This window comes from Vigna angularis, chromosome 8 (genome assembly GCF_016808095.1).
Source record: "Vigna angularis cultivar LongXiaoDou No.4 chromosome 8, ASM1680809v1, whole genome shotgun sequence".
NCBI lineage: Eukaryota > Viridiplantae > Streptophyta > Magnoliopsida > Fabales > Fabaceae > Vigna > Vigna angularis.
The window spans coordinates 18480931-18505450 of NC_068977.1; the positions used below are offsets into that span (position 1 = coordinate 18480931).

At 36.9% G+C, this 24520-nt stretch overlaps 1 protein-coding gene across 1 annotated transcript; it reads left to right on the top strand.

Annotated features, from left to right (window-relative positions):
- The first annotated feature begins 3947 nt into the window (after positions 1–3947).
- Positions 3948–9608, top strand: LOC108344339 (FHA domain-containing protein PS1). The gene is made up of 6 exons (XM_052867745.1): positions 3948–4327; positions 4419–4648; positions 5923–8376; positions 8470–8605; positions 8708–9066; positions 9159–9608. Exons 1-6 carry the CDS (start codon positions 4048–4050, stop codon positions 9381–9383), a joined length of 3684 nt encoding a protein of 1227 aa, XP_052723705.1. The 5' UTR covers positions 3948–4047; the 3' UTR covers positions 9384–9608.
- The last annotated feature ends 14912 nt before the right edge of the window (positions 9609–24520 follow it).

Genomic DNA, 24520 nt, shown 5'->3' on the forward strand with positions numbered 1-24520 from the left:
GAGAAGCGGTGGAAAATTGGAAATTGGAAAATGGTTTTGAATGGTGGATAATATCTCTAGCCCCCACACCCACCTTCTCCTCCAGGACTTCATTTCCCCCTACTCTAAACCCTCCCTCATGGACGTCAAAATCGGCTCCCGAACCTGGCACCTCGGTCACTCCGAAGACTACATCGCCAAATGCCTCAGCAAAGACATAACTACCTCAACCATTCCCCTCGGCTTCCGACTCACCGGCGTCAAGGACTCCCTCTCCTCCTAGGAACTTTCCAGAACCTTCCTCTAGACTCTCTCCGCCGAGGGCGTCGCCCTGGTCCTCTGCAAATTCGTCTCCTCCTCCAACTCTGACGATTCCCGTTTCGACCCGGATTGCGACTTTGCGGCAGAGGTTTTCGACGCCGTCTTGGAGCGGTTGGTGGAGCTGAAGGAGTGGTTTGAGGTTAAGATTCTATATCATTTATGTTCTGGTGTTCTGTTTTGGTGTTCTGTTTTAGTGTATGAGAAGGAGAAGGGGAACAACAATGAATGATTAAAGTGGGAATCATAATGAGTTTTCCCACTATGCCCTTTCCCTAAAGCTGATTTAACCTCATACTTTTTAATACAAAACTTTTTTTTAATTCCACCTGTGATTAGTGAAAACACTGCCCATGCCACGTAACGAACAATTAAACGGCCGTTTGTCCAATTTGACGGTAGGCCTTTAATTGCTACAATTTTACAAAAATGAAAATCCAATTGAGACGGAAAAAAGAAAAGGGACTTAATTGAGATTCCGGGCCAAAATAAGGACCTACAGAGATATTAAACCTTATTATTATTATTATTAGTATTAAAATTATCACTAAAATGTAACAGCAAACTCATATTCACAAGGTGAAATATAAAATTGTATTCATTTACAACAATAATACCTACTATCCTACTCAATAATAATACATTTTTATTAATGTTTGGTGAAAAAAAGCGCATGCCTATGCACGGGTCACATACTAGTTTCATAATACATTGAATAAACATTAAACATTTTCGTTACGTGATCATCCCATTTTTTTTTCACCATTTCTTTATCGTATAACATCACATCTTAATAATATACAACTACTAAAAGAGATATCATCTACAAAGAGAATGAAAGGATAAATTTCTCAATAAATATATATAAACCTATTATAGTTATCTTTTACATAACTATAATAATAATTAAACATATTCATACAAAAATTCTATACTTCTAAGAGTACTCTTATACCAAATCTAAAACCTACTACTATTTTACAAAATTTAATAAGATAGAAAATTTAACAATCTAACTCTAAACTTTAGCATCACTTCCAACCATCCAACTCATGCTACATCCTTATATATGATAAAACAAAAGCATTTTTTAAATGAGATTTTAGACACTGAAGGATACTTGCCCTTAAGGTTAAATCATAATGCTTGTATATATAAGGATGTCGCATGAGTTGGATGGTTGGAAGTGATGCTGAAGTTTAGAATTAGATTGTTAAATTTTCTATCTTATTAAATTTTATAAAATAGTAGTAGGTTTTAGATTTGGTGTAACAGTATTTAGAGGTATATAATTTTTGTATGAATATGTTTAATTATTATTATAATTATGTAAGAGATAACTATAGTAGGTCTTCATTCATATATATATATATATATATATATATATATATATATATATATATATATATATATATATATATTTGTTTTTAGAAATTTATCCGTTCATTTTTTTTGTAGATGATATAATGTTTTTTTCATATATTCCTGTCAAATTTGTATTATTTTTTTGTTGACGACCGTACATCTACATGTGGGATCTCTTTGTTGTCTACCCTTTTCTTATAACATTTGTGCATGTCAACGGTCATAAATAAAGTTTTTGCATTATTTTTCGAAATATCTTTAATTCAATCTTCTTAATTGGTGGTGCATATTTATGACATATGCATATGACATTTCATAAAGTAGTTTTAAAAAAAATTCCTTTTTGAAGAAACTACTTTAATCAGGACTAAATTTTGTTCTGTGTGCATTATTTTGTAGTTGTAGTTAACTATTTTTATACAAGCTTGATAGGAAAAACGTCGAGATAAGCTCAACAAGAGACAAGTAGCAAGCTCGACACTATATAAGCTAGTAGACAAGCTTAGCAGGACAAGCGTGGGGACAAGCTTGGCTCATATAGCATAAGCTCGACCCACAAGAAATTCTACTCTCTTTTTTTTTGCACATAGATTTGTTTATGATTTACTTATTCTCAAATTTTATCTCTTTCTCTATGAAGATGCAAAAGTTTTTCTCATACATTCATATGATATCTGCATGTGGTATTTCATAAATTACTTTTCAATAATTTTTCCTTTTTCAAGAAACTAGTCTGATCGAGACTGCATTCTGTTCTATGTGCATTGTTTTGTAATTGTAGTTATCCATTTTTAGTGATATATAAAGGTTTAGAAGGAAACTGTGCATCGTTTGCATGTCTACTTTTATAATTTATTTTAGCAAATTATTGACCACAATACAAAAATCTTTTATGAATTCATAAACCAAATTAAAATTGAAAATCAAATCAACATTGATTGTTTGGCATTTATTCTCTATTTTCTTACTCTATATATACATTTGTAGACATCATTTGCGTTGTAAAATTAACGGGTTGCATTCATTATTCATTATATTTATTGTGAAAAAACAATGTCACTCCACAATCAAACTGAATCTTGAGAGGGAAAATTAGAATACCATTACTCGAGTGATGATGTTATGGTTTGTTAAAGATTATACTAAAAGCAAACCTCCTTTTCAATGAAGATTGTACTCTAGGACAAAGAGGTATAGTGCAATATAAAGTGTTCACAAAGTATTTACTCTTCAATATTGTTTTAACTTTCAATATCTAAAAATGTGACAATAGGGCGTTTTAATTCATGCCTCCATTAGACACACATATTTCAATATTAGTGAGAACAAAGTTTACTCTATCCAAAGATTCACTGTTTCTGATAGTGGTGATTTTTATAGAGCTATCACACATAACTATAAAATAAATTTTCAATACGAAACAAAAGTTGTTTTAGTTGTTTGTAACTTAGTCTCTAAAAAGAACATCAGTACATTCATTTTTCTACAATCCATAATCTTAGGTTTGATACGATTATTTAGTTAATAAGTACAACTATTACTCTTTAATATTTAGTTTACCTTAAATCATATATAATATTATGAATGGTAAAAAGGGTCAGGCCTAAGAGATAAGTTTCTCAACCTAAAAAAAAAATGAAAACTTGCATAAACTTGTATAACTATTATTATTAAAACAAATTAGTAAAAAAATGAAAATTAGGCTTAGTTAGTGATTTATTACTTTATCTTATTAGTTTGGTTCATTTTGATTCTTTTATTATGTTTTTAATTCAATTTAATTATCTAATCTTTTTAAAAATATTCAATTTAATCCTTTATTTTAAATTGACATGGTAGGTGTAAAATATTGATTTTTTAATTTTAAAAAAAATATAAACAATTAAGTGTCAAGTTATGTTAATTATTACTTTTACGTGACACAACTACGATCTCATACGTGACAAAATATGTTTTTTTAAATTAAAAAAATTAAAATTAAAAATTTCACAAATTGATACATGGTCACCATGTTAAATCTAATAGAAAAAATTAAATTAAACTTTTTTAAAAATTGAAAAACTAAATTAAACTAAAAAGTAATAATAATACTAAAATAAATCAAATTAACAAATTAAAGACTAAGCCTAAAAGTTACGGACATTCAAGACTCCTGTTCGATGGAACAAAATCACAAAATTTAAATTATAAAAAATATCGGATTTTAAGAAAATTAAAACGCAGGTAGAAATAGCCGTTGCACCTCGCAAATAAACGGTCAGCATTCTCTAATAATTCAATTCAAAACCTTCTTCTCTTTTATTCGTTAAACCTCACTCACTTGCTCACTCCTTCAAACCCAAATTCGGCAACAGTCATCGAAAACCAGAGAAAGAAACACAGAGAATGGGTTCTGAGAAGCGAGCGAAAGGCGAGGAAGATGAAGGTGAAATCCCTGTGCTGACGGTGCTCAAGAACAACACAATCCTCAAGAACATCTTCATCGTCAACAAGCCGCCGGAGGAGCCAGAAAAGGCGTCACGTGGCGAGCACGTGGATGTTCTCCTCGTGGGGCGCCACCCCGACTGTGACCTCATGCTCACGCACCCCAGCATCAGCCGTTTCCACCTCCAGATCCGCTCCAAGCCATCCACACGCGCCTTCTCCGTTGTCGATTTGTCTTCCGGTAACCTAACGCTCTCTTTTCTTGTTTTCATTGATTGGTTCGATGTCCAATGAATGAACAAAACGAACGATGGTTGGTGATGACGTTGCAGTGCACGGGACGTGGGTGTCGGGAAAGAGGATCGAGCCGATGGTGAGTGTGGAGATGAGGGAGGGGGACGTGCTCAGGATCGGGGTTTCCAGTAGGGTTTACCGTCTACATTGGATTCCGATTAGTCGCGCCTATGATTTGGAAAATCCGTTCGTTGCGCAATTGGATGTGCTTGCCGAAGAAGAAGAAGGAGAAGAAGAAGAGGAGGAGGAGGAAGAAGAGAAAATGCAGGTACGATACAATTGAACGATTCACACGAGGTGTTTGCGATATCTTCTTTTGCTTTCTTTTCATTTCTTTTGAATAGTATGCTTAATAACTTCTGCGTTTTGTCCTTTAAACGAATCAAACATTGGATTTGATCTGACTTTTAAGCTGTTGATTGTAAAAAATAAAAAACTTACTCTGTACGCTGTGATTGTGATGATTAAATGGCGGTATAACTATTTTCTGATGAATTATTTTGTTTTTGTTTGGGTGTTTCGGTAATTGAGCTGCATGAGAAAAGCTTGAGGTTCGTATGTAAATACAATTATTATAAGTGTTCAATGTACCAAGAAGCTTGACATAATTGGTAGATAATTCATTACCAGGTCATTTGTATGAAAACGATTTGTTTTATGATATGTAACTTCTACTTGGTTGATCTTTATGTGTTGAAGAGATACCAATGGGACTTTGCCAGTGGTCATGTGCATGAAAAAGACTTTGTTATGATAGGTAAATTTCATCTTGTTCGTGTTTATGTCTTGAAGAGATATTTTAAGTGATCGAAGTCTTTGTTGTTGTTATGAAAGGTAAATCACTTTTTCTTGATCGTTATGTCTTGAAGAGGTAATAATATGATCTTTACGTTTCTGTTTTAGCTATCGGTTAAGCTGTAGAAATATCACAATGTGTAAGCATGTTTTGCGTAGCTGCATTTTATTTTATAAAGCATTTTATTTTATAAATAAATGAGACTATCACCTTGATTATATAAATCAGTATAAAAATAAATTGTTTCAAAAGGTAAAACTCACTTTATTCATCTCTACATCCGGAAGAGATTGGACATTAGGCTCCCCTGTTTGCTAAGGAATACTTTTAGTACACACAAAAGATACCACACCTTAGGTTACCATGCATTAATGTCTAGCTGCATTTTGTATTATTTTGAACATTTGTTTTTTTAAAAATTGTATTCACTTTTATATAAGGGAAAAAATGATAACATTGCAGTAAGATCAAAAAACATAATAATATTATAATATTATTGTTTCGATTCAAAGTCTTGTGCTTTTATTTATGACATTTTTGTATGTTTTTATATTAGTCGAGTCATGTGTTTCAATTTTTAAAATATTCGTGTCCCTTTGTCTGTGCTGTATTGTATATATTCAAGTGTTTTTGTAAGTTATGTCTGAACTGGGTACTGATAGTGAACTATATATACCAGGCTTCCTTTGTTGTTTTGTTTAAGTATTATAACATGATCTTTACGTTTCTGCTTTTGGAAACTGCAGAAGTTGAATGGCTATCCTGCTGAAATGGAAGTGGATTCAATTGTTGAGGATATAAGTTCTTTATTCCCGGATGAGAATGTAAAACTAATTGTGGAAGTGGATTCAATTGTCGAGGATATAAGTTCTTTATTCCTTGATGAGAATGTAAAACTAACTGTGGAAGAGGAGATTCACTTGGCACCTTGGATGCTGGAAGAAAAGAAGAGCCCATCACAAGAGGAAGCAATTGGAACCCAAATATCTGATGGTGAAAAAAATTTGGGTGACTCTGTAAGTCAGGTTCTATCACCACCTTATGTGGAATCACTTGTCCAAGGTCATGACATACTGACAGAAAAATTGTCTGAGACTTTATGTTTGCCAGCTGTGGAAGCTGTTTTGGAGACCAAAATGCTGCATTACCATACTCCACATGATACACTTTCTTCCTCATTGCCACCTGGTCATGAAAATTCGTTTGAAAAGCTTCATTTCAACTTGCCTAAAGAAACTGAATGTGAATATGAATGTACAGACAGAGATGATGAAGGTGTTGTAGATGCCTTTCCAGTTCCTGCGCCTCTTGATGAGAAAAGTTTAGCCGAAGATGATTTTACTGCTGGAGGTGGAAATATGGATTCTGTGGATATGTTGCCACCAGTCAAGGAAGCTGTGCTAGGAACACTCGATGAGCAGATTAAAATTGTTGACATAGTTGCTATTGATTCTTCATCTGACATAGACAAGCAAGACATGTATAGATCACAGTCACAGCTGGGGAAGGATAAATTTTGTCATGACCGTAGGCACTCACTCAATGAAATAACTCAAGATGTTAGAAACAAGTGCACAGGTATCATCTCCTCCCCCACATCACGTCAGATAGAGTCAGTCAATTTATCAATGACACAAGAATTAGTTTTCAATATTATGAATAAGGACCAGACCATGCAGTCTGATATGGAAATCCTTGAAAGCTGTGTAAAAGCAGTGGAGAAAACTTCAACAAATCATAATATTTGGTCAAGAAGAGGTAAAGCTAATAGAGCTCCTCAGGTTCGAACTAGCAAGAGCACAGTTAAGAATGTAGCCAACGTTGACGCTGAAGTTGCAATGAGCAAGGAGAAGGATATCAGAAATAGAACAGTCGCAAAGAACCTTTTCTCTGTACAGGATGGGGAGGTAGAGGAAGAAGAAATCTTCACTCCAGATAAAGAAAATTTCAGTCCAAATACCCTCCAGAAGCGATTATTGAAGGAGGATAAAGTAGAAGAAATTAAACATTCCAGGTCACAAAGGTCACGATCCCTTTCAAAGCATCGAAATGAAAGCACCGCTTTAAGGAAAATGAACCAGAAGGATATCATAAACAAAACAATTTCAAAGGATCTTTTCTCTGTTTCGGATGGGGAGAAAGAGGAAGAGTTCTTCGCCCTGGATAAGGAAAACATTAGTCCAAATACCCTTCAATTGAGGCTTCTGAAAAAGAAGGGTAAGGTAGAAGAAATTAACCGTTCCAAGTCAGAAAGGTCACCTCTTTCAAAGGGGGGTATATTTAATCTATATCCAAATGAAAGAACGGGAAAAAATACTACAATCTCAGACTTCATCTCTGATTTGAACGGGGAAGAAGAGGAAGAAGAAATCATCACCCCTAATAAGGAAAACATCGGTCCAAATACCCTTCAATTGCATCTCCTGAAAAATATGGGTAAGGTAGAAGAAGTTAAATGTTTCAAGTGTCAAAAGTCACCCCTTTCAAAGGGTACGTTTAATCCTGACGTGTATCCGAATGAAAGCATAGGCCCAGCTTATGGTAACCTGAACCAGAATGATATAATAAATAGCTCAATCTCAGACGATCTCATCTCTGATTTGGATGGGGAAGAAGAGGAAGAAGAAATCTTTACTCCTAATAAGGAAAACTTCAGTCCAAATACCCTTCAGTTGAGTCTCCTGAAAAATAAGAGTAAGGTAGAAGAAATTGAATGTTTCAAGTCTCAAAAGTCACCCCTTTCAAAGGGTACGTGTAATCCTGACATGTATCAAAATGAAAGCATACTGAACCAGAATGATACGATAAATAGCTCAATCTCAAAAGGTCATTTCTCTGATTTGGCTTGGGAAGAAGAGGACGAAGAAGTCTTCACTCCAGATAAGGAAAACTTCAGTCCAAATGCCCTTAAATTGCGGCTTCTTAAAAAGAAGGATAAGGTGGCAGAAATTAAACATTCCAAGTCTCCGTGGAAAGAAAATCAAAAGTTGCAAAGAAAGCCTTTTTGCAGCCAAATCAACTTGGCACAGGAGCAACATCTTGTGACATCAGAGGACAGAGTGCAAAGGGTACCTTTCCAATCACTAAATAGCTCAGCAGACAAGGGAAAATCAAACACTTTTTCCCCTGTTTCTTCAGCCAAAAGCTTTCATTTCAGTAATTGTGGACAAATTTTAGACCAGCACATTAACCACCCTTCAGTAAGTTTCCACAGGAAATATCATGCGTTCATGTTTGCTTAGAATGATTCAATAAACTGGGTAGAGTATGTTTATATCTGTTTTAATTTGCAGGATATTAGTGGGCTGCCAAAGAAGAGTAGCTGGGACATGATTGTGGATACTACTTCTCTTGTGAACAAGGAATCAAGGAAAGCTCTGCAGCTTCTACAAGGCCTCAAGGGGACTCGGTTAATCATTCCAAGATTGGGTAATGTGTCTTAAACTATCATTTTTCTTATTTTTTACTGTTTAAAATAAATGAATTACTTCTGTTTCTCATGAGTCTAACTATCACTCTGCAATGTCAAAGTCATAAGGGAACTGGACCGTATGATGCGACAGTTCAAAATCTTCAGAAGAACTTCAGAGGCTTCCTTGGCATTGGAATGGATTGAAGAATGTATGGTGAAGACAAATTGGTGGATTAAAATCCAGAGCTCAGCAGATGAAGGAAGGTTAATTGCTCCAACCCCACCTGCTTCTCCCCAGTCTCAGTTTAGTGAAGACAGTGTAATTTCTCCTTCATACCAGAAATGCATGGAAATTGCTTCACCAACCTTAGAAGATCACATCCTTGACTTTGCTCTTCTGTATAGAAGAAACCAAAATGATGGACAAGTTGTCCTACTCAGTGAGGATATCCCTTTGAAAATCAAATGCATGGCAGAGGTATCAAAAGTTATATTATCCCCATTTTATTCCACTCTCTGGTATTTCAAAAGTTATATATTTTAACACCACTCTTTCTGTGACTGTTTCAGGGTTTGCTTTGTGAGGCAGTGCAGGAGTTTCGTGAGAGTCTAGTGAATCCATTCTCTGAGAGGTTCTTGTGGACCAATAGCTCTCCTCGAGGACAGACCTGGTCTTGCAAGGACGACGTGGTCTTAAGAGAGAGATATTATCGTGCTCCTTTGTGCAAGTCATCAAAGACAACTGCAAGCGGTTTGAAGCTCATTCTGCTTCACAATTCCAAGTATGGGCTCTGAGCCCCACTGACAAAAACAGTTCAGTTGATCCTGCTGAACAGAGATATTGAATTCTTTTTTCTTCTAAGAAACATGACCAATCAATCAGATGTTCAGCTTGGTAGAAAGCAATGGGTAGCTTAAAAAATAACCAATCTGTTATCTAGAAGGTTATAACAGCAATTAATGGAAGAAAAAATTATGTTAAACTGATTTTAAATGGGTATATCAAATAAAATTTTCCTCTTTAAATTTTTTTAGTATAATCTACAAACGAACTAAACTTTTTTCCCTAGAATGCTGTAAATGCAGGGACCCAATTCCCGTCCCAGAGCACAATTTGAGGAAAGGGTTACCGAAAATTCCCATCTATAAATAATAATTATTGACTAATGGTATTTTTTTATATATTCCTAATATTTATAATAATTTTATTTTATGTTGCAAGGTTTGAAACAAATAATATTTATTACAGACCTTTTATTTTTTCAAATTATAGATTAATAGCTTAAAAGTATTGTCTTTCGAAAAAGAACTTTATACTGCGATTAAGAAAAAACAATGAAGCTAATATTAAAGAACAAATAGTTAATATTTTGAACAAGCTAAACAAAAATTACTAAAAACTAGTGAATTTATCCTGCGATGCAGTTAAATAATAGGAAACTTTAACCGTCAGATATTTAAAAGTAGTATTTTAGATTTTTTGGTAAAGATATTAATTTTGTCAATTTTAAAATAATTTTTAATTTTACAAATATAACATTAAGATAAACTATTCCTCAGGCACGTGTCGTGAATATTTTATTCAACAGGTTTTTAGTTACTAAATACGATACAAATAAATCTTCAAAGCACGAAACCAAATAATATCACAAATATAACAAAGCTAAATCTTAAATTCTAAATTCTAAATCCACCAAGAATTCATTTCTAAAACTAGTTTTCTTGCATGATACAATCTTATCCAAATGTAATAAAATCTTCAAATTTCTAGGTAAAATGAGTTAAACTTGTTGGGAAAAGAAGGAAAACCAAGGGTTTGCACCTAGCGTCACAGCCGAACGGTATGAGTGTCGTATGCGACTGGAGAACGAACGTCCCTAGCCGAATACTACGAACACACAGTACAATAACGCAGATGACCGAACAGTATGAGTGTCGTATGCGACTGGAGAACGAACATCCCTAGCCGAACACTACGAACACACAGTACTGCAACGTAGATGACCGAACAACCCAGCAAGAACACGAACAACACCGATCGGTTTAAGACCTTTACACCGAACGATCAAGGAGATGAACAGAGAAAGACAGAGTAAATCTCAAATGCACAGAAAATGTATTACTCACACTGATCTCAAAAAGGATGCTTTACAAGAACAGACGTTCAATATTTATAAAATTTAAAGGAACTGGACAGTTAATCAATAACTGTCCTGACCAACTAACTACCAAACTCGGCTTAACACAACTGGACATTTAATCAATAACTATCCTGACCAACTAACTACCAAACTCGGCTTAATTCCAACACTCCCCTCTAAGCCGAGCACTTAGCGGGGAAGCAACCATTCTTTCCAGCCTATCCCGTGCATCACGTTGAGACAACCGAACGGTTTTGACCAATCGATGTGTGAGCGAACGGTGTGATCTTGCTAGTTACGTGACGAAGGCGGACGCCAACTTGTGTGAGCTGTGCAGACAAGGCCGAACGGTTCGAAAGAGCGACTGAGTGACATGACCGACCGGTTTGAGTGTGGTTGCCATTTTGACGCTCTTGTGTGACGCTGGTTGAATGAATGCTGAGGTCGGGTGTGGCTGAATGACTTGACCGAACGATGTTCGTAATGTCTTGGTTCTCCCATGACTCCCTGACTGAAAGACGTGACCGAATGGTGTTCTCCATGTCTCGTTTCACCAGTGACACCGACTCCCCATGCTTTTTTGGTAGTATTCACTTCAACGATTTCCTCCTTCCACACGGACTTCTTCAAGGCCTCGGTTTGACCGATCGATTCTGCGCATGCAACCATATCTTCATCCTCTGTTTGACCGATCGAGTTTGTGCATGCAAGCATAGCTACATGCACCAAACCTTCCTCGTCACCAGTCCGTGTATCAATAATGATCTCGCCAGATTCTTCACTCATTGCAGACTTCACTAGGTTGATCTGAAAAGTTTTATCCTTCGAGATCTTGCTCCTCAAGATCAGTTTCTTCTTTTTGTCAAACACTTCAACCTTATTGAAATCTCCCATTACTACCGTAAAACCTTTTTGAATTAACTGGTCAATACTCAGAAGATTGTACCTTATCGCAGGCACAAACAGTACACCAGTTAGAATGATACGCGAGCCATTCTTCCTTTTGATAACCACATCACCAACTCCATCTACCTTCGAGGTGCTCTCATCAGCAAATTTCACCATGCTCCTTTCGGACTCAGGAAAATTTACTAACCAATCTCTGTTGCAGGTCATATGATTTGTCTTGAGAGGGTGAACTTACTTCAGATGTAGTTGTCATCAATATGATTGGTTCTGAATCAGACTCCACTTGAGCTGTATAGGCCTCCTTTCCTTGAACCTTTTTCTACTCTTTCTTTTCAGCATAACACTCAGTAGCGTAATGCCTATACCTATGACAATTAAAACACTCAATATTCCTTTTGTCTTTCTTCTAGAAATTCTTCTCAGATTTGCCTTCATCCTCTGTTGAAGACTCATTCTGATCATCTTTGTTCCTATCTTTTCTCCACTTCCCTTTACCATTTTTCCCTTTCCATTTCTTGAATGTCTTCTTCTCTACATGTTGGGCTGTCAAAACCTGCTCCTCGTGTTTGATGGGATTCTTTTCACGCATCCTCATTTCATACGCCTCCAAAGAGCTTTGTAGTTCCTCTATTTTGAGTTTTCCAAGGTCTCTCGACTCCTCTATTGCCACCACAATATGATCAAATGTTGAGGGCAGTGACCGCATGATTTTCTCAATCACCATGAGATCAGTAACAGTGTCACCACAACTTTTCATCTGGTTAACAATTGAGAGTATTTTACTGAAAAACTCACTAACCTTATCACCATCCTCCATCAGTAGGTGCTCGTACTGTCTCCTCAACGACTGAAGCTTTACTTTCTTCACTTTTTCCCCTCCGGCATGATAGCCCACCAAGATGTTTCTCTTGCTGAAGCCGCATTTTGTATCTTCTCAAAATGCTTATCGTCCACACACTGATGGATAATCAACAAGGCTCTATCATCTTTCCTCTTAAACTCCTCTTTCTTAGTGCCGCGCAAATCAGACACAGAAACTGCTCCCTCCATTACACTGTTGACATCTTGAACACGAAACAAGATGCGCATTTGTGTGCTCTATCTGCTCCAGTTCTTGTCTGTGAGAACAGGTAGATTAACAGACATATCTCTGCTGGCCATTCTTTACACCCTCGATCTTTTCACCAAGAAACACAGTCTTGATCTTCTTTATGCTTCAATCACTTTTCTGACAAGCTTCCGCCAAGCCCTAGATGAATACGAAGCTCCCAATCACGAACCTGAAGCTCTGATACCACTGTTGGGAATAGAAGGAAAACCAAGGGTTTGCACCTAGCGTCACAGCCGAACGGTATGAGTGTCGTATGCGACTGGAGAACGAACGTCCCTAGCCGAACACTACGAACACACAGTGCAGCAACGCAGATGACCGAACGATATGAGTGTCGTATGTGACTGGAGAACGAACGTCCCTAGCCGAACACTACGAACACACAATACAACAACGCAGATGACCGAACGGTATGAGTGTCGTATGCGACTGGAGAACGAACGTCCCTAGCCGAACACTACGAACACACAGTACTGCAACGTAGATGACCGAACGACCCAGCAAGAACACGAACAACACCGATCGGTTTAAGACCTTTACACCGAACGATCAAGGAGATGAACAGAGAAAGACAGAGTAAAACTCAAATGCACAGAAAATGTATTATTCACACTGATCTCAAAAAGGATACTTTACAAGAACAGAGGTTCAATATTTATAAAATGAAAAGCAACTGGACAGTTAATCAATAACTGTCCTGACCAACTAACTACCAAACTCGGCTTAACACAACTGGACAATTAATCAATAACTGTCCTGACCAACTAACTACCAAACTCGGCTTAATTCCAACAAAACTTTCTTGTATAAATTATTACAAGGGTAATGATATTTTGACAACAAATTTTGACAACATTTTGACATATTCATGTGTCACATTGTCAATGGTCCATGTGTACAAGAAATTAAAAAACAAAAATGATGTGAAAATGAAGGGATGGAGGAGTTTCAAGTGGTGGACTTCATTTTGGGCGGGAGAGAACCCTAGAGAGAAGGAGCACCCAGTAGAAGCGCGTCGTGTGAGCAGAACTATCGTTTGACGGAGTTTTGGCCGTTCTGCGAACTGTCGTCATTCACGGGAGCACATTATGCCATCGATCTACCTTTTGGAAGCAACGACCACTGAAATCGTCGCCTTTCCACCGTTTCGCCACCGTGGAACCGTTCCTTTCGCCAATGGTTTGTTGTTGTTCGGTGGGTTTGAGTTATTTTATAATTTTTCTTACCATTTAGGGGTTCCTCTGTTTTATGGGTCTTATTGATATTTTTTTTAACCTTATTTGGTGTAGTGTAATGGAGGAATTTGGTTAGTAGAGTGAAGCTTCTCATGAGTATGGGGTGATAATTTGTCTGTTGGTACTATGATGCCATGAGTATTTGATTCTTGGACGTGAGTCTTCTTGCTTGTCGCTGGTGAATTTTTCTGATGGCTTGCATTTATGTGGCTAGAGATGTGTGGTGCTTTAAGTTTGACCATGGAGTTTTATAAATGTAAGTGACGTGCAAAGTTTATAGCGAATGATTAGACAAATATTAGTATATAATTTGAATCATTATATTGTTTAAGTTTATGAATCATTGTGAAAAATGGTGCTTAGTAAAAAGTTTGTGCGATTGTGAATAAGGATATAAATTTCAATGTTTAAGTTATATTTTGGAGGTAATCGGAGTGCAATAACAATTTTACTTATTTTTGTTATAAACATCAATATATATATATATATATATATATATATATATATATATATATATATATATATATATATATATATATATATATATATATATATATATATATATATATATATATATATAATACCAAAGTGTAACGGTGATTAGACAGAAAATATGAAAATATTTGGATTCTTTTATGATGTTCATTCGATGCTGGGAATGGAATTGGTTCAGCAATCCTAACGTTGCTTTATAATGCGCTATAATTGGTTATTTAAGTGGTTTAAGTCATGTAATATATTTCTCTAGGAGCTGATGCAGGAAGTTTATTCTGGTGCAGTGTTTATGGTTTTTTTTTTAGTTTGAGTCGTTGTTTAATTGATAAGTTTTTAGATATTTTCTTTGAGAGTAAACGTATATGTAAAATTATAGTGTAGGGTTTTATGCACTGAGTTTAAGTCTATAATTGGTTGTTCCAGCAGTAAAAAAAATTTTAGTAGTAAGGAGTAAATGATGATTTTGTTTTTATTTTTTAAGTATGGTGCAGATTGAAGAAATAGAAAATATTTTTTTATTTGGTTAGAGAGGTGCGTACATAACATAATAATGCGATTAGGTTTTGGTTTCGTTTTTATATATAGCTTATATTATATAATATTTTCATATTATATAGAGAGGTACTTTAAATATTATATAAGTTATATCATATAATGTAATATTAGTATAAAGTAATTGTGTTTTAAATATTATATAAACTATATTATGTAATATTTGTATAATGTTGAATTTGTTAATGTTGAATTTTTAGTGCAATTAAATGTCATACAAAGTATTTTGAGATAATATTGATGGTTTATTTTACATTTGTTGACATATTTATTTGTTTGTAGTTGTTCATTCCAATTATCCACGACAGACATTGGTGGTACTACGCCGTGAAGATTTCATCCATTGAAATGTTTGCACTGGACTGTGTTGGCCACAATAGAAAAGAACGTAAAAAGATTGTCATTGTAATTGTAAGTCTTGTAATTGATGGATGTAGTATTGGTAAATTGATTTATTGGAACGTCAAGTTGACTTTGTTGTTTTGCAGGCACATAATCTTAAATTATTTTTTGGACATTTGTTCAATCATTACGATGACAACAAACCATCTTTTGAGGTCTAACATGTGCACACTCCAATACAACCAAACTCGTAGGTTTTTAATCTTGTTTTTTTATTATAAAATTTCTTGATTTGATTGAACTAGTATTACATCATTTGTATTTTGGACTTCGTTTGATGTAGATATGATTGTGGAGTTATTATTTTGAAATTTATGGAGTTGTGCCTTAATTACTAGACCACAATCCCTTGCATCCCTAATAATTAATTCTGCCTTACGATTAGGAGTTGAAGACGACCAAAACTCATATCCCATCCCTGAGCAATACTTCTTTTGGGAGCAATTCTCCAGAACATGAATTGTAAGATACCTCCCAGTACTCATGCAAATCATACATCATGCCATGAATGAGTTAAACATAACAAGCATTGAGCGAAGAAGAATTACTCTAACAATTAATGAAAGTAGCATATATAATTAAAATCAATTCAAATACATGAGAATTCACAAAGTTACGTCATCCCTCAACAACAAATGTACTTTAGTTCCCCATTGTCATGGAGAAACTAGACGAACAACGGAATAAGAATGAAAGATAAACCCTAAAAACCGAAGATGAGAGCTTCCACATCCACTTCCGCCTCCAAAGAGTTGAAGAAAATATGAATTTGTGTTAATTTTGTCAAAAGATACTCTCTTTAGGTCAAGCAAATCCTTAAATAGGGCTGATTTGGATCATGGGCCAACGTTGACACCGCTCAATGCCCCAGTTAGGGCGCCCAAGTGTGAGACGTTACATAATGGTTGGCGCTCAGCGCCCCAAAGAAGGCGCTCAGGCGTGACTGCGAGGCTCCTGCGCTGAGGGCCCCATAAGAGGGTGCCCAAGCATCATGCGACCTTGAGCAACCTTCTCTTCTGTGCTCTTTCTGTCCTTTCTGATTTTCAACTTCTTGACATTTAACTCCTCTTCCAATTCATCCTAGTTTCCTACAAAATCAATGGAATTTAGTGATAAAATCTTCAACTATAACCTCAACTCTCTTATTCATCAAAATAAACTAAAAACAATAGAACAGGCAAATTTCTAAGTCAAAAAGGGTTCATTTGTTATCAAAATTTACTCTCAAATAACGGTGAAATCAACCATTATCACAACCCCAAACTTGAAACTTTGCTTGTCCTCAAGAAAAAAAAAATATGACTCAGCCTAAACAATACTTCAATGGTTCAACATATCACAAAACACTTTCTTCAAAGACAAGTAATCACTCATATCTGCTTATCATACAAATCTTAGTCAAGATATATTGATGCATTGGTCAATCAATTTCAACTATGGTGCTCCTTTAATCACAACACACATGCAAACTTATAATGATCAACAACAAAGCAAGAATGTTATCCTATGATGCATGAAACTATTCCTCTCCAAAGACAGTGTTTCACTCAAGCACTCAAAAGTGTATAATGAGGTGACACTCTTACACTCTACTATCACAAGGTCACATGAATCAACTTTGCCTTTCATTTCACCACATATAAAACACACTTACAAGCAAGTTATCATCACAAGGGCTTTTCAAGGCTTATATTGAGGTCAGGCTAAGAAGACCATTGGTTTTTTCTAGACAACAAAATCCTTGAGTTAAGAGAGTGCACAATTCATTTATTCACATTAACAATCAACTCTCTTTCTTCTTTTATGTGAGAAACCAATCTTGAACTTATTCCCAACTTTACTTGCATTAAGCTTAACCTTTTCTTTTCTTTCTTTTTCGCTTTTTGCTTTTGCTCAATGCTCTTTTAATGAATTTCACAAAGTTCTTTCCGGTTTCTCACAACCCCAAACTTGAACCATTCTCCATTACCATATACACATACTCTACTCAACCCAAGATAAGGATTTCAAAAAGGGTTTTTTTAATTTTCAACTTTAGGCTCAAGGTTCAAAGGATAAAGAGAAACATTGTTCTTTGATGGGTTCACCTATTGGCATTGTCTCTAAGGGAAAAGAAAACATGGCCTTGATCATGTGTAACAAGAAAGCAAGTGGTTCAATCACAAAAAATTAGGCCAAATAAATCAGGCTTCCAAAGCAATAGCATTCAATCAATTAAAAACTCTGGAGCCCAATCTTTCACAGGCTAAATCAAGTTGCACAATTTATTAACATCCTGCCCAGTACATTAATCACAATTAACAACATGCATCAGTTTCTAATAATCATGAGCAACCACCTGTATATAAAGTAGCACAAGATAGAAGTTACTCATCATACACATATTAGCTAAACCATCCAAGTATATCTCATTAGGCCAAGTACATATTAACCAAAATTAAAACTTTTAAAGAGAAAAGTTCAGAAAGCTAGGTTGCCTCCCAGTAAGCACTTCTTTAACGTCAGTAGCTTGACGCCATAATGCTCAAAGATCAATCAACTCCAAAACTGTGGAAATGCGTTCAATCTCTCCACCCAATAGTGCTTGAGACGTTGCCCATTAACCACCCAACTTCTTTGTGGATCATCATAATTTGGATCTGTCAACTCAATAGCCCCATATGGTCTGACACTTTTGATTGTGAACGGCCCATACCATTTAGACTTCAATTTTCCAAGGAAAAGCTTTAGACGTGAATTGAACAATAACACCTGCTACCCTAGATTAAACTTTCTTTGCCAGCTTCCTGTCATGATAAAATTTCACCTTCTCTTTGTAATTCCTGGAAAAATCATAAGCATGCAAACACATCTCCTCAAGCTTAAGAATTTGCCTTCTTCTTCTATCAGCAATGTCACAAGGATCAAAGTTCAAGAATTTTAATGCCCATAAAGCTCGATGCTCCATCTCCACTAGCAAATGACATGCTTTTCCATAGACTAACTGAAAAGGAGATAGCCCTATAGTAGTCTTCACTGCAGTCCTGTATGCCCAAAGTGCATCATCTAGCTTCTGAGACCAATCCTTCCTTGATGAAGCAACTGTCTTCTCCAAAATCCTCTTTATTTCCCTATTAGACACCTCAGCTTGCCCATTTGTTTGTGGATGACAAGGTGCAACACCTTATGCCTCACACCATAATGCTTGAGTACTTTTGCTAGCTGAGTATTTAAAAAATCAGATCTCCCATCATTGATAAGAACTCTCGGAACCCCAAATCAAGCAAAATTTTGCCTTTTCAGAAATTTAATGATAGTGCTAGCATCACTCCTAGGACAAGCAGCTGCTTCCACCCACTTACTCACATAATCAACAACCATCAAAATATATTCATGATTAGAAGATGGTGGAAAAGGTCCAACAAAATCTATCCCCCAACAATCAAAGACTCCAACCTCCAAGATGCCCTATAGTGGCAATTCATGTCTTCTTGAGATGCTTCCAGTTCTCTGACATTTATCACAATTTCTAGCATGATTATGAGCATATTTAAACAATGTAGGCCAATAAAAACTTGACTGGAGAACCTTTGTAGTTGTTCTTTCTCCATTAAAATGCCCTCCATAAGGTGAATCATGACAATGCCAAATAATTCCTTCTGCTTCTTCTTTAGTAACACAACGCCTCAAAAGATTGTCTGCTCCGATCTTAAATAAAAAAGGATCGTCCTAGATAAACTGTTTTGCATCATGAAAAAACTTTTTCTTTTGTTGCCAATTGAAATCTTCTGGAATTACTCCTGCAGCTTTAAAATTAGCCATATCCGCAAACCATGGCCTCTGTTGAATATACATGAGTGTTTCATCTGAGAAGGACTCCCAAATTTCTTTCTTCTTACTTGTGACTTCCTCATTTACTAACCCAGATAAATGATCAACAATCACATTCTCACTACCCTTCTTGTCACGGATTTCCATATCAAACTCTTGCAATAAAAGTACCCATCTAATCAACCGTGGTATAGAGTTTGGCTTGGTTAGCAAATACTTTATAGCGGCATGATTCGTGTATATGATCACCTTAGACCCAATGAGATAAGGTCTAAATTTCTCCAAGGCATATACTATAGCAAGGAATTCCTTTTCTGTAGTGGCATAATTCAACTGAGCTTCATTCAAGACTTTGCTAGCATAATAGATAGTATGAAAAACCTTCTCTCTTTGCTGACTGTTAACGGTTGAAAATACCATTATTTATGATGTAATTTTGATACTAAATGCACCCTTTTTCACTTAGAAACTTGCTTGGACTCATGCTTTTTCATTAAGTTATGTGAATAAGAGAGTTGAGGTTGACATTGATGATTTTATGACTAATTTCCCTTGTTTTGATAGGTAATGAGAGAATGCGGAAAGCAAAGATGAAGTGCTAAGGAGTTATAGCTCAGAAAGGCCTAGAAAAGCACCAAAAGGAGGAACCGCACGAAGCTTGGGCGCCCTATCTAGAGGCTTGAGCCTCGGAAAGTCGACGCCCACCGCCCGGGCGCCCTCCTAGGCCACCCGAGCGGCGGCCCCTGAAGCCTGGGCGACCAATTGAAGGCTCAAGCCCTACATGAGGATCGTCCATCGCCCGGACGCTCTAAATAGGGCGCCAGAGCGTCGCAGATCCGGCCCAACTTTTGCTCTATTTCGACTCTTTTGGACCGGGCCCTGTTTCTACTCTTTTCCGACTTTATTTAAAGGACCCAGGCGGTCTAGGTTTTGTATCTTTGGCTGGAGCAACACAACAACACACTCTTCTACTCTCTGAAGGCGAATCTGGAGGCAGGAGCTTCCTCTTCTACTTTTAGGGTTTCACTATCTCATGCTTTTCCATTATTCATCTAGTTTCTCTATGTCTATGAGGATTTTGGGTCAGACTCGTGACGTTAAAACAGCGCTACCTGGGAGGCAGCCTAGTTGATTGACTTTATTTTGTTGTTTGTGTTGATTTTGTTCTAGTTGCATTATAGCGATTGAATGTTTGAGTGATGTGAGAAACTAAATGCATTGGGGTAGTGAGAGGCATTGGTAAAGGACACCTAGAGTGAGCTAGAAAGAAGAAGAGTTGATGCTGCAAATGCCGCTCAGCGGTAATTACCGCTGAGCGCGAACGTGACAGTTTGGCTGATTGGGCTTGTTTTAATTGCGCTCAGCGGTATTTGGCCCATTAGGTCATTTTTATACCCTAGGGTGCGTCTTAGCCGTCACTTTCAGATTTCCCTCTTCCCACACACTCTCAAGCACTCTCCAAAGTGTTGTCTACACTTTTCCCTTCTCCCCCCTTCATAAAATCTCTCTTTAAACCACTTTTGCATCAAGTTTCCATCCAAGTTTGGGGTTTGGTGAGAGTATTGTTGTTAGGGGATGATTTGTGCACATTCGTAGAGCATTCTTCACTCATCTAGCATCTCCACCCAAGTAAGTACAAGCATTTTACATTCTAGGGTTGTTGAAAGCATGAATTGGTATGAACATGGTTGTCTAAGTATGATTCTTTAGGGATTTTGATTTTTATGCATGATTAGATGAATTAATTACTGTTTGGACCTTATAAACTACTTGATTTGGGTCTGGAACTAGGAAGATTGCATGTGGGTGGAGATTAGAAGCATTTTTGGAGCATGTTAAAAAATCCGCTGAATCGCCGCTCAACAAAAATTTCCCTTGAGCGCGATATCTGCAGAATGGTATTTTGAGTCTTTTTTCTTGCTGGTTTTGCTGTACAGGTTGCGCTGACGGGTTCTGTTTGCCCTCAACGGTGATAGGAATGGTTTTAAGGAGTTGTTTGTGGTATACTAATGCTTAGCAATATGTCTTGTGGTTTTGTGAATTGTGTTTGATGTAGGGATGACCTCCTCATCGGGAAAGAGAATCAAGACTATAGGATCCAAGAGGAAGGATAAGGAACCAGAATGCTCCTATGCCAGCAAGTTCCTTTCCCAAGAGCATTAGTGCCATTTCAATATTGTCCATGATAGAAGGCTATTGATGGAAAGGAATGCTGGATTGATAACTAATTTTGCTCCACAGTTTGGAGAGCAATTGGAGAACAGGAACTGGGGGAGACCAACCACTTATCCTACACCAGCTAACATAGCAGTGGTTAAAGAGTTTTACACCAATGCAAGGCGGTTGGGTGATCATCCTGTTGAGGATTATTTGAGCTATGTTAGAGGACACGCCATTCGGTATGACCCTGATTCCATTAACAGGTTTTTAAATACAGAATGGGCTGGTGAGTAGTGTCAGTTTTCTCTAAATATGGAAGAAGGAGCAGACTTTGGTGATGTAGAGAGTGTGTTATGTGTGCCTGGAGGGCACTTTCAGAGAAACAGGAATGGTGTAGTTGTGAACATAAGGAGAGCTGAACTGACTCCTCTAGGAAAGTATTGGATGGCCTTTCCTCATGCTAATATCCAGTCGTGCTCACATGTCTCAAATATTACTGTTAGTAGGACGCTTCTTTTGTATTTTGTGCTCAGAGGGATGAGCATTAACATTGGCCAGGTCATAGCCAATGAGATACAGGTGTGTGCAAATACCATGAACAATAAGGCACCTTTGGGGAATCCCTCTTTGATTACACACCTATGTGAGCTAGCTGGAGTGAATATCTCTACACCGCCATTTGAGAGGCCTAGGAAGGCAATTGATGAGGCCTACTACAGACAATATTGTGGCAGAGATGAGGCAGCTCAGCCAGTACCACCACGTCATCCTCGTAGAGGAAGAGGACCACCACAAGCACCTGCACAACCTCATGATGCATAGTCGTTTCAAATGAGAGATATGTATATGTCTCTTATAGATGCTAGGATGCAGACAATCCACAGAGGGCAAGTGGCCACAACAGAGATGATCATTGGGATGTATGATACACCCCTATGACATCGGTGGACCATGGAGGAGTTCAACAATGTGGTGGCATGGCTAGAGGAGCAAGCTCAGGGAGCTGGAGCAGCTGAAGCTCCAGCTATGGATGATGATGAGGATGATGATGATGAGTTTGAAGATGATGAAGATGACGGAGAGGAGGAAGATTCAAATGAGAGCATGGGTTGATGAGGAGATGAGATAACATCTACTGATGGATGCTATCACCTCTAGAGCAGGATTTTTTTTATCTTTTGTTTTGAATTGTTGAACTTATTTGCTTCTGTTATTAGAATAGGTTGGGATGTACTCAGTGTGAAACTTTATCTGCTATGATGGTTTGCTTGTGATTTATGCCTGATGAGTATTGCTTGATGATGCTTGGATATTGATTGATGTTGAGATTATGCACTATATGCTGATATACAGGTGGTTGTTCACAAGCTATGTGAACAAATGCATGATGTTGTGATTATGATGGAAACCCATTTAGGGCAGTCCATTCAAAGGAGTATCAACTTAAGCTAAGGCTAAGAAAGGGAAGTGAAGAAGGACTGTTAAAGACTCTTTCTTAATTTTCTTTCTCTAAGTCTTAGTAGGATTCTCTTTAATATGTTTATATGTGTTTCGTAGGGTCTAATAAAGCTAGGAGATCATGGATCAACTAGCCAAGAAACTTGATAAATCAAGAAGCAAGGAAACATCAAGAATGAAGAAGCAAGCCAAATCTTCACTTAGAGGAATGTTGGAATCTTCACTTGGATGCATAGTAAGCTGCTTTGGAAGCCCACATGAGTCACATTCCAACCAACAGCTTGGTTGAAGTTGAAGAAAGCCTAGTGCTCAGCAGATGAGGGTTTGCGCCCAGCATCAATAAATGCACCAGTTGCCACTCACGTTTCTTCACCAGCTTCTTTTTTGATAGGCCACGTAGCCACTCACGTTTTCTTTCCACTTGCACAGCTGGCCCTTTGATGACAAATTTATGAACACCGAAAACGGCGCCATGAACTTGTTTAACCCTCGACAAGTGTGACCGAATCGTATCAAGTAATAAACTAGGTAAGACCAAGTATCGTTCTCCCAAATAACTCACGACCTAGTTAGTTATCTGATTCGTTGATTATTTAAGACTTGTGAATGATTGATTGTAGGTTTTTAATGCAAAAGACAATAATTAAACATGTATGCATGAATGTGATCAATGGCAAAAAGAGTAAAACAAACACAGGATGACTTATATGGATGAGTATGTTGTTGGGGTTATCAATTTCATCTTATCCACTCTCATATACTTTAGAAATTCATCAATCTTTTCATCAATGTTAATGTCACTCTCTAAATTACCTTGTCAAGAAGGCCTATCCTTAATTACGAGTTCATACAATTCCTAGCATTCCTAGTAATTAGTTCTGAAGTGCAGGAGCTTAAAGGCAACCAATATAATATTGGGAGAAATTCCCCGGATCTAGACTTCTCCGTACGTTCCCATATCGACAAAATCAATGATCATGACAATGAATGAGTTAAACACTGCATGCTTTGAGCAAAGAGGAAAAACCCTAACAATTAATCAAAGAAGGCATGTATCTCAAATGAGATTTTTAAACACAGATTCCATATATGAGAGTTTCACAAGATTACATTGATCCCCCAACAACAATACAAGGTTTAGTTCACCATATTCATGGTGAATCTAGGTGAACAATAATGAAAGAATGAAAGATAAAACCCTAGAAAGGTAGAGAGGTAGCCTGAGCATCCAAGATCTTCCTTCAAAGGGGTGGAAAAGAGAGTGTTTGCTTCGTCCCAGCCAAAGATACAAACCCTAGGAAACCCTAAAGCTTATATATTATTCGTAAAATTACAGAAAATTAGGCCCAAGCCCAAAATATTACCGCTCAGCGGTAAACTACCGCTCAGAGGTAAGTGCGCGAGTTCGTTTCTTCCCCTCAGCGGAGCCAACGTGGGTTTCTGAGTGCCGCTCAGCGGTAAACTACCGCTGAGCGGTGGTTGCGGCTTCTCCTTTTGCACTTTTTAATGTCTTTTCTGATTCCATTCCTATCCTTCTTCACTTCTTTCACTAAATTCACCTTAAAACTTGCATAAAACACTGAAATCAAGCATAAACCTGTCCAGTTCTCTTATTTCTAAAAATATAACCAAAAGCATGATTTCAAGATGGTTTCTAAG

What these genes read in the sequence shown, in the direction of transcription:
- LOC108344339 (XM_052867745.1), top strand. Translation starts at nt 4,048, where the DNA reads ATGGGTTCTGAGAAGCGAGCGAAAGGCGAGGAAGATGAAGGTGAAATC. An exon ending in GTTAATCATTCCAAGATTGG is followed by an intron (nt 8,606 to 8,707) that starts GTAATGTGTCTT and finishes GCAATGTCAAAG; the next exon opens with TCATAAGGGAACTGGACCGT. An exon ending in AAATCAAATGCATGGCAGAG is followed by an intron (nt 9,067 to 9,158) that starts GTATCAAAAGTT and finishes TGACTGTTTCAG; the next exon opens with GGTTTGCTTTGTGAGGCAGT.